This window comes from Juglans microcarpa x Juglans regia, chromosome 1D (assembly GCF_004785595.1).
Source record: "Juglans microcarpa x Juglans regia isolate MS1-56 chromosome 1D, Jm3101_v1.0, whole genome shotgun sequence".
Taxonomy (NCBI): domain Eukaryota; kingdom Viridiplantae; phylum Streptophyta; class Magnoliopsida; order Fagales; family Juglandaceae; genus Juglans; species Juglans microcarpa x Juglans regia.
This window is the reverse complement of record NC_054594.1, coordinates 40,924,767-40,936,091: the sequence shown is the minus strand read 5'-3', so window position 1 is coordinate 40,936,091 and position 11,325 is coordinate 40,924,767. Positions and strand designations below refer to the sequence as shown.

At 37.8% G+C, this 11,325-nt stretch overlaps 1 protein-coding gene and 1 non-coding gene across 2 annotated transcripts; both read right to left on the bottom strand.

The window, feature by feature from the left end:
- Positions 1 to 4,484: 4,484 nt before the first annotated feature.
- TRNAS-GCU lies at positions 4,485 to 4,566 on the bottom strand. The gene has a single exon. It is a non-coding gene; the product is annotated as a tRNA-Ser (tRNA).
- Positions 4,567 to 7,508: 2,942 nt separating this feature from the next.
- LOC121258253 (subtilisin-like protease SBT1.4) lies at positions 7,509 to 10,438 on the bottom strand. Its single transcript, XM_041159700.1, has one exon. It carries the CDS (start codon positions 10,346 to 10,348, stop codon positions 8,021 to 8,023), a length of 2,328 nt encoding a protein of 775 aa, XP_041015634.1. The 5' UTR covers positions 10,349 to 10,438; the 3' UTR covers positions 7,509 to 8,020.
- Between the last annotated feature and the right edge of the window lie 887 nt (positions 10,439 to 11,325).

Sequence of the window (11,325 nt, the reverse complement as noted above, 5' to 3'; positions counted from 1 at the left end):
GGGAGATTGCAACTTATAGGAGATCAGAGGGTTACGTTGACTAAAGCATCTTTGGGTATGCGGGCCCAAGATACAGTGTTAGAGATATGGAGTTTGGAATCCACGTCAGTTTTTTATTTTTATTTTTTAAAGCACCTCACTTAATTATAATCAAACTTATTACAAATATATATATATATATATAAAAAACTCTATTATATTTTTTTTAAGATTTCACCGACATACTCAGTCGACACAACAGAAAATTGATCGTTTGATAAGAATTACATCGCAATTATGTATATAAATATATTTATATAATTTACATGTACGTAGGAAGGGATAAAGTCATGGGGAGAGGGTCGACCCAAAGGCTGGATAATAAAAAAAAAAATGCAATGATTTATGTGACTTTGTAAGCAATCTCATAATTCTATAAATCATTTGGAAAGGTAATTTATATGGTAAGTAGAAATAGTCAATGATTATTTGATTGTATGATATTATTTTTATTTTAATAAAAATATCTTCAATTTAAATTCTAATTATAAATAAATTTATAAAAAAAGTGGTACATGTATCATATATCATATGCATCATTATTACGGTGCTTGGTATCACATTTTGAAGTTTGAGAAAGGAACATATGCTCGTAAAGGCACGTTGATTTTTTTATTCCTTTGACATGACTAATTTTAACAGATAAGTACAATGGCATAGTACTGGAAAGCGAAAGCATCTAATCTTTTAGAGTTACATCACTAATTACCTCTTGGGGAGTTTATCATTTTTTTTTTTATAATTCAAATAGATAATATATATATATATATATATATATATATATGCATACATGGAGACAGAGCTTGATTAAGAAATTGGGAAGCATTTTCCTATATATTATATCGGGTGTAACGCATAGCGTGACGAGGCATGAATAGGACATGTATGTTGTTGTCTATTTATTGCTATGCTTGTTTTTGCTGTAATTTCTAACTAACTGATTAATTAATTAAAGGAGTTACTGTATCCTACTATCAGTCTGGGTCGTCTTTTATTCTGTGTTTGGACTAGGCATGACCATAAATTATTCTTCAAATGCTCCGACCAAGCCATGTGGCACATGATCTTTATGATTTTAATCACATCAATAACATCTATTTCCACCTTTCCAAACCAATAATTCGTCGACTACATGTCAATATCTTGGGCTATGTTTAGATTTGTTCATTCGGGCCAAATTTTTTTCGATCCAATCCATTATCTGAATTCCAGTTACGAGTTCTAGTTTAGAACAAATCTAAACCGGTATCCGCATAGTAAAATTCAGATACATTTAGTACTTAGATTTTATTTTTTCCTCTCTCTTGATTTGGATGTTTTGATGTTCCTTATTTCGTTTATTTATAAATTATACTTTTGAAATAGGCCTACGATCTGCATTGTGGAGAAGATTCAAGAGCTTGCTTAATTGGTCATGTTGCTGAGAAGATGTGAAGATGTTTGTGGATGTAGGCTGGGAAGAAATGCCTTATAATGTTGCCTATAACTCCAAGGGATTCAAAAGTGTGCATAGACTTACTTGTAAATATATATTTTTAAATCAATATTTATTTTTAAAAAGAAATGTTATGTACAAATTTTAAATAGATAAATTATTTATAAAAAAAAAAGTTAGTCTCATTAATAAAAAATAATTTTTTTAAACTTTTTTTAGATGAAGTTCAAAAACTTATATGTAACTTATCTATTCTACGCTTACAAATTATTTTTTTCAAAAAAAAAGAAAAGAACTCACAGCGAAAATGTAATGTAATGATTTATTTTTTTTTTAAAAATGAGCGCATGATGAAAAGTTTATTTTTAAATTGAGATTTTTTATTTTTAAGTCAACGTGGTAGAGTATGTTTACATAATTTAGTCTGATTTAAAAAATAAATCTTAATATTTCAATTTTACAAATTAAAATTTATCATTTTAATAATATAAATATTCTACTCTAACTTCTCCCATATCACATCTCTGTTATTATTATTATTTTTTATTAATTTGGACACCATCCTTTATATATAGGGTTCCCTCAATTTGCCCATGATCGGGTAGTGTATTATAATAAAATATTAAAAAAAATAAAAATACACTAAGGTTCAAACTAAAAACAAAACCACATTACAACTTCGCATTTTTCTTATATAGATATAAAAAGACGAGTTTTGATATCCAGCTGTATATACTGTACATTATATTTGTTTTAATTTGTTTTTAATAAAATAATTAAATTTTTCCACTTATGATTCTTAAATAAAATGTAAAAATATTGTTTTTAAAAGACCGTTTATGAGACTTGAGACTTGCACAGCTATGCTCGATACTCAATCCTCCGGGTTCTCCCCATCCCCACGGAGTAGCCCCAACCGTTTAGGACCTCCGCGAATCTATGGACTCGGACTCGGACATTATTATGGTCCCAGCGGGCGAGGGCCTATCCTCTTCCGTCGCTTTGTTTTCGTCTTCAACGAAGAAAAACAAGCACTTCGAAATAAAAAAGTGGAACGCCGTCGCTCTTTAGGCCTGGGGTCAGTCTCCCTTCAATATTAAACTTTGTTCTAATTACTCTGCCCTTTCTGGATGAATTCGAGTTTTGATTTGATTTTTTGGTGAGTTTTGTGCAGATATTGTTGTGGACAACTGTGCAATCTGTAGGAACCACATCATGGATCTCTGTGAATGATTGAGCTTTAATTTCCTCTCATTTCTTTTCGCTTGGGGTACGTATTATTTATTTTTTTCAAACCCTAACAATGTAGTGGTGACTCGGTGAGAGACTCCAAATTAGAGGAATATAGTCTCACAGGTAGCAATCAAGTATAACTGACGTTATATGTTATAAGATATCGTGCTATTCTGGAATTCGGGAAAATTGACGATTATAATGTATAATTGGCGTGATGATCTGCGTTGGCTTTTTTATTGTGGAACTTGGTAAATTAATATAGGAATATAGTTTTATTTTGTGCCACTGCTAGCAAATGGACTGGCAGATTGATGACTTCTTTATTCATGCTGCCGTCCCATAACGAAAGTATTCATTAGTATGGCGGAATTGAACGTTTTTCTTAATTAACAGGGAATTGCTTCATGTCCGAGAACATTTCTCATTTTTGTTCTTTAAAAAATACCGTTTCATGCTTGAGGGAAGGAAATGTGGTTTCATGCTAATTGCTGTGGCCTTTTTGGTTTTCTTGGACCTGGCAAGATTGTTCTGTCATATTGAAAGAAAATACGAGTTCTTCAGTAGCGAACTTCTTTTTTATGGATTTAAGTGAGGGTAACTTTGAGGTTGTCTGAATGGGGGAGATGGCTCTAAGCCTCTAATGGCGGGTTTATGAAAGAGCGTGTTTGTGTTGGTGTTCCTGTGCAGTTTTGAGGAAGAACTTCCATTTTTATGGCTATCATAATTGTCACCTATGTCTTGCTTGGTCATGCTTTGTGTGGTTTTCCACCCAGCTTTGGATAAGTAGGTTCACACTAAACAATGCATTATTAGTTGAAGCTTTGACTCATGGCTCCTTGGATTACAGAAATTGCATGTAGAGAATAATTGCATTCATGATTATATTATTTAACGCTGAGCCCTGTTTTTGCTCAGGTCAGGTTGATTTGTTCATATATGCTTATGTTTTCAATGTTCTTAGTGTGTATATGTGTTTTTTTTTTTTTTTTTAAATTTATTTATTTATTTACAAACGTTGTTTAACATTATGCTAGGTATTTGCAGCCATGCCTTCCACTTCCACTGCATCTGTCGATGGCTTAAAACCCGTCAAGTGTGCCCACTTGGTATGTACTATGCTGTCTTATAATTTATGCCGTGGCTCAACCTTTTGCTTCTGTGCCCGCTTTAAATATTGTAATTTCTCATTGAGATGTTTTTCCCCTAACAGACAATAGCGAGTGGGAGTTCCAGAAGTATGGCCACTAGAATCACTGGAAAAAAAAAAACCCAAAACAGCTAGAACTAGAAGTATCTAAGACTCTTTCTTTAGTCTTGTTAGTCACATTAATGTTATTGGATGATGGTGTTATATTTTTTAGTTTCTGAAAGAGGCGTTGGTGAAGTTTCAGGAATAACATTTGGACCCAATTTAAGGATGAGCGTTGATTAATCACTGCAAGAGAGCAGCTTTGAAACCATGAAATGAAATTGTTTGCTCTTTTAAGAAGCTATCGTCGTAGTATAGGATACCTATTTTCCATCGAGATCTTTTTCTGATTTATGATACCTCTTTTTCTCGTTTCTTTGGAACGGATGTACTTGGGTTCGGGTTTTCTTTTTTCTCCTTTTTTATTTATTTATTTTGCTAATGCCACGTATTATCTAACTTAAATTTATTTTGATAACTTTTTCCACGAAAACATCAACACGTATGCTTAACCGTTAGATCATTTATCATTCGTACGCTGTCGTTCTAACGTTAGTCCTATCAATATGGAACGAAAACAAGCGTCGTCGCCTGAGAGATTCGAACTCTCGCGGGGAAACCCCATGTACTTAGCAGGCACACGCCTTAACCACTCGGCCAAAGCGACTGTTTGTTTTTTAAGTTGCATACAGACGATTTTCACCTAAAATTCTTGAACTCTTCCTCCTTTGTGCTTCATCCTAATAATCCTGAAATTGTGCAGTTTGGATTGAGAATCTCTCAATTTATCTCATTTAATTATTATAATTTTTTTAAATTCACATAAAATATAATAAACAATTTAATTTTCTCAAATTCTAAAACAAAAAAATATATTAAAAAATAATATTTTAATAATATTTTATTCAACTTTCAATTTTTATTTCATCTCATGTCAATCTTTTTAATAGCAATTGTTGGGCTGTGATGTCACCATTATTATTTTTTAATCAAGTAAACAACTCATTAACATAACTGTAATACCCACTTCTTGTAGAGATGGAGATATCACGTGTTTTCGTAAAAATATCCCGACAATAGATCTCATTTTTATAATAAAATAAGAATTTACATTTATTTCACAAAAATATTTATTTAATAAAAATATGTCTCCAAACAATATAAAATAAACTGAATAAAATTTATATCATAAAAAGTAGTTTATTCAATAAGGTCTAGAATTTAGTCAATTTCTCCATCTAGGTCTGGCCTGCCTGCTTGCTCTCATCATCATGCTTATCAATGGTGGTTTAAAAACATAAAAGAAACATATATGAGTCAATGACTCACTAAGAACCCATCATAACGTTAACATATTTAACATAAGATTTTTCATAAAATATTTTATGTTGAGAAGTTAAAATAATGATAATTCATGGTGATGTTTATACTATGCATATGACTGATTTATCTTAATTAACTGAATGATATCATTTATCTGACTTATTTGACTGGCCAACACACTTAATTATGTGTGCAAGATTGTGTACTAACTTCCCCTGTTGTAGTAAACGAAGTCGACTGTGCAGCACTCTGGCGTATTATGGTGGACCACGCTTGAGTCCGTGGCTTGCACGCCCATCCTGAAATTGTATTAGTACCATGTATCTGAATGACCATCTGGTTATACTGATATGATATTATCTTGCACTTGAACTTAAGATAACTTACGTGGTTCATGCAACGTGAGATGTAAGAGATGCATAATACATACATAACTATAATATGTGGAATAAAACATAATGAATGTTGTGCTTGCAAATATCATAACATGCGTGGTACGTAAATACTGGTTTCGAAAGAAACTGGCTTTAATAATAATATATATAACTAGTTAACATATACTAATCATAATCTATGATCAAGCTACTTATCTCGTAGTGCCATTTTCAGATTTTTGCTTTGTGAGTCGTCACCAGAATGAAGTACCATAAATTTTATTCATATTACCCAGAATAATTTAACAATTATTCTGCCATACTAAATCTAATAATTATTAATTTTATTTAAAAATTATAATATATGCTATCTAATTCTATAACTTTTAGTGGAAAAGATTGGATTCCTGCCTAGACTTAAAAATTCTTAAAACTCTTGTAAACTATTAATATAATCTAATTTTATTTAATAATAGATAGGATAGTTTTAACTTTAGTAAAAATATGTGTCATTCATAAAATAAAAGAGTCTAAAAACAATTCGGCCATGTCTTAAACACTAAGGGGGTATATATGTATTAATATCAAAATAAACCTTCATTATATACGACAGGGCTACATCTCAAGCGATCAAGAGTCTTAAAGGGCAATTTGGTAAAAATGGCAACTATGAAAGTACTTTACTACGAAAGTAATAATAAGGTTGTGTTTGGATGTTAAAGTGAGTTGAATTGAGATGATAAAATATTGTTAGAATATTATTTTTTAATATTATTATTATTTTAAAATTTGAAAAAGTTAAATTGTTTATTATATTTTATGTTGGAATTTAAAAAAGTTGTAATGATGAGTTGAGAGGAGTTAAGAATCCAAACGAAACCTAAAAAACTTACTTGACATTACCAAATAGAAAGTAAAAGAAGTGGAAGAGCCGTGCGCGGGGAGTTTCAGGAGTCATCGAAAGAGATGGAATTGTGTTGGTGGACCTAGGGTGACGGAAAGAAATCGGTAGTAAAATTTTTGTGCGAGGTAATGGGGTCACACAATTGGCTCCGTCTTAAATGACGAAATTTTTACAGTTCGCACAGATGTGTGAATTGTGTTGCCATCGTTTGAGGCAGTGAATGTTAGTAGTGCACTACAGTTTGTTATCCTGAACGGTTCACTGAAGAGATAGGTATCCCAAACCTCAAGGTCTTCGGTTAGGACATAGTAAGGTGACCAACATCGATTGGCTGAAATTGTCACTTGGTGGGTTTCTTCACCGCCGCATGTGGTAGTGGGTGGATTCCACACGTCAATGATAGCAAGATGTGGTAGGTCAGATCTAAAAGATCATAGGGTGGCAAAGCTGACGGTGCAACGCATGTAATAGTCAGATGCTTTTCAATGCGTGTGGCCATCACGCGGTACAAGTCGTGCGTGAGAATTAGGCATCAAGATTTTCGCTGCGGTTTTGCTCATTACTAATAGATCGGCGGCTGAGTAGTTGCATGGTGGTGTGCGTGTAGAAATTGGTCGTTGAAAAACAGTAGATCGGGCCTAGACCAAACTGGTGGAAAGAAAAAAGTTACAAAAATTTGCAGGAAAACCTATAAATAAGGCGGAGCAAGAAAAGGAAAATGAATGAGTAGAGAAGAGGATGGAACCAGGCGGAGCAGCAAAACGGCTAGGATGAGAGACTTTTCCTCTAGAGAGGAGGACAGCGGGTGTATTCTCACCAATAGGTTCTAATGCCTTCTCGATTTTCACCTTTTGAAGAAATAGGCAAGCGATGCAACAAGGCCAAGAGGATTCCCCTTCTACTACCTTGTTTATAGATTGATCTCCAAATTTTACGACACAATGACCTTCAGTGTGTAGTTAGCTACCCATACCGTCCAAATCCCTATGGCACCAGGGCCAACAAGAAGAATCTGAACCTGTACTAGAAAGCCTTTGTGGCAGGCACTCGTATACAATTTCTTACACTTTGGCTGCTTCAATTCCAGTATATACAATCCGACTTATAGGTAAAAACCACTATCTTCACTAGATCACGAAGATGCCATTACCAACAACTTATAAAACTACACATTCACTTTTGGTATATATGGCAGATTGTTTTAGCATCATAGTATCAAATTATCAGCAAAGCCTTTCCCAGTACAAGTCAGTGACTTTCGATGCAATTATTGGGTTTTGCGTTTCGGTACATGATGTTCCAGCCTGAGCAAGAAACATCAAGTTACCACAGAATCAACCATTTCATCATGCCAACTGAGAACTTTCGTAAAAAAAAAAGAAAAAGCAAACCAGGAATCTTCAATTTGTACAAGAGAGCCTGACTAGTTAAAACATGATATGCCAAACAGGCGCCCACACATCCAATGCTCCATCCGCTTTGTGAAATGGGCGAGAAACGAACCATCCCCAAATGCAAAGTCACATGGCAGCTGTGATCCCACTCTTCCAGGTGACAGCAACCGGGCTCCTCACACTGTGACTCCCATCACTCCACTCAATTGACCCATATCCTGCAGAATGACTGTACCCAAGGCCAACACCACTGGCGAAGGAAATCTCGTATGTTTGGGTCTGAGTTCCCGCGCTGAACACAAGCTTGCTTGGCGAAACACTGATCCTAACATCTGCAGGAGCATTTACTTTCACCTCATAAACTGCATCGACCGAACTTCCAACGTTTGTCACAACTCTCTTATACCTAACCGAATCTTGGTCGGAATTGAAAATCACCGAGAATGAGGGATAATTCAAATCGCCCGGACTGGGCAATTTTCTTGCGCATATATCTGAACCGGCAGGCTCTCTCATGAAAACCGCAATGCTTTGAGCATCATATCCAATGGCACAAAGGAATGCAACATAGTCGCTGACATTCATATCGTAGACCAACCCAGGATTAAGAGCTCTATTCGGATCAACATGTCCGGCCCCGTGAATGAAGGGCGTCGATTCATTACCTGTAGTAAGATCTTTGAAATTTTTCCCGGAATTGTCTGCATTGTAAGCTGTGGTCATCAGGGCTGATTTAATAGCAGCAGGTGACCAACTGGGGTAAGCTTTTCGAAGCAAGGCCGCTATGCCACTGACATGAGGGCAAGACATAGAAGTGCCAGAAATTATATTGAATTCCACACGCCTAGGATCAATGTCCAAGTCGGTTGGGCCAATGGAACCAGTCCAGCCAGCCAAAATGTTAACACCAGGAGCTATAACATCCGGCTTGAGAATCTCCGCTGTTAGATGATTCGGACCGCGGCTCGAAAAGGCTGCAACCTTCGGAGCCGGTGGTGAAGTGCCTATTACAGTCCCACGGAACTCAATTGTGGCTGTTGGGAATTGGCTCAATTTGATGTAATTCTTTATCTCATCACCGGCAATCTGACCCACCATAGTCGCCGGTATAAGATGCGAATCAGCGATGAGCTCTTCGCCGCTGTCGGCTGTATTTGCAAGAATCATTCCGAGGCCACCAGCGAGCTTCACCGCGCTTCCTTTCTCAACTCTCGCATTCCCTCCACGATCGCAGACAACGATTTTCCCGTTGACTTTGGAAGGTTGAAGGCTCCCCATATAGCAATACCTACTTCCAATGTCTCCGGCATAGACCAACGGAAGCTTGAAATCAACAAGAGGCTCGCCCGAATAGAGCGAGACGCCGCCAAAAATCCTGCTATCTCCGAGAAACACATCAGCCGGAAACTCTCTGTCAATGGTGGAAGCACCTACGGTTAAAATCCAGGGAGCAATATTCACAGCCGTATATGGGCTAGGGCCAGAATTTCCCGCAGAGCATGAAACGAGAACTCCGTGCTGGGCTGCGCCGAAGGCTCCGATTGCTATGGAGTCTTTAGAGTAAGGAGGAGCGTAGCCGCCGGCTCCCACGGAAAGAGAGATTATATGGACCCCATCGGCAATGGCTTGGTCCATGGCGGCGAGTATATCGGAATCGAAACAGCCAAAACTCCAGCAAATCTTGTACGCGGCGATTCGGGCTTTGGTTGCCATGCCTCTGGCTTCACCCTTAGCATATATTCCGCAGAAGCTAACATTGGAGACAACAGATCCCGCAGCTGTTGATGCTGTGTGAGTACCATGGCCTTCGGTATCTCTCGGCGATTTCGATTCCGTCGACTCGTCCATGGGTCTCTCCAAATACGATTCGTATCCTTTGTAGAAAGCTCTCGCACCGATAATCTTTCTGTTACAAGCAGAAGCAGGGAACTCGGGCCCTGTCTCGCATACGCCTTTCCAGCCGGCCGGGACAGGGGACAGGCCCGAGTCTGAGAAACTCGGGCGTTCCGGCCAGATTCCGGTATCAAGTACTCCGACTACAACGTCGTCTGCATAATCGGAGTTGGGCCAGATACCAAAATCATCAGCTAGGCCCAGGAAACGCGGGGTGCGAGTCGTGTGGAGCTGACGCGCCTGATCGGGCATGACGGAGAGAACGCCGGGGATATGGCCGAGTTGAGCGGCTTGGGTTGGGGTGAGGCGGACGGAGAAGCCATTAACGGCTCGGTCGTAGGAGTAGAGGATCTTCTTGGCGGTGAGGTGTGGGGAGGGAGGGAGGGATTGGACGATGGATTCGTACCAGTGGTGGTGGGAGGCGAAAAGGGAGGGCTTGTGTGGTTGGGAGATGTGGACGATGAAGGTTTGCGGACGGTCCGACGAGGTTGAGAGCGTAAGAGGAATTATAACAGCGAGACAGAGGAAGAGGAAGATTGAAGAGACAGAGGAAACGGCCATGATGGCCAATGAGTTTGTGTTCTTCTTCGTATGTTTTCGTTCGTTTCTTGAGGAACTGGAGGCGCCTTTAAAGCGTCTGATCCGTGTCTTTATAATCCTTTCAAGGATAAATGGGTATCTACGATCTATAGCCAGACTATAGGAATCCCATGGGTCCACGTCGTCAAAGAACAGATCTTTTAATTAATATTTTAAAATAAATATGTTAAAGGATTGCTTTTTCTTGTATAATTAGCTTGTCTATGGCCAGTGAATAGGCATGTACTAGCATATAGTGGGCCCGCGAATATAGTTAAAAGTGGGACCCAGATTTGAGCATGGTCCAAACAACAAATGGCTCGACGCCACGTAGTGTTTTTTAGCGCAGAAAATATTATGGCTCTACATGTAACGATGGTTCCATACGGTTGGTGGGACCGACTCATTCAGCCGATTGTGGAATTATTGACTAAAAGACAACAGGAGTGCAAGGCCACTGTAACGTGCATGCTTTGCACGGCTGCACAAGGACTCCCACCCCGTGGCCGTGGGGCTGTGCTCAGAGGTAGCTTCCTAGAGGCAACCACAACTTGAGTGTTTAGACGTGTCATTATTGGGCCATATTAACAGCCTGTTTTGTTTATTATGAGCCCAAAACATTTAAATTTATTTAAATGACTATACTTTTATGGAATACGACTGATATTTGAAAGCAATTGAATTCGCATTTCACATGTACACCTTCTAATATAACAGCCTTTTGTACCTTGGAAAGCAATTCTCCGGACGGACCAAAGCAGTTAAGACCCTCTTGAGGGATTGATTGCTTTTGGTAAAACAATCTCATCATGTGCCAATTTAGTACATCATCTATTAATAGATGACGAGGACATTCTACCAACCGATTAGAGTTTGGTGAGATGCGATGAGATCTCTTCCATCCAGTAATCGTAACAAATATAAGTGTGCTTTTGGATTGATTCGGCAATCCCAACATG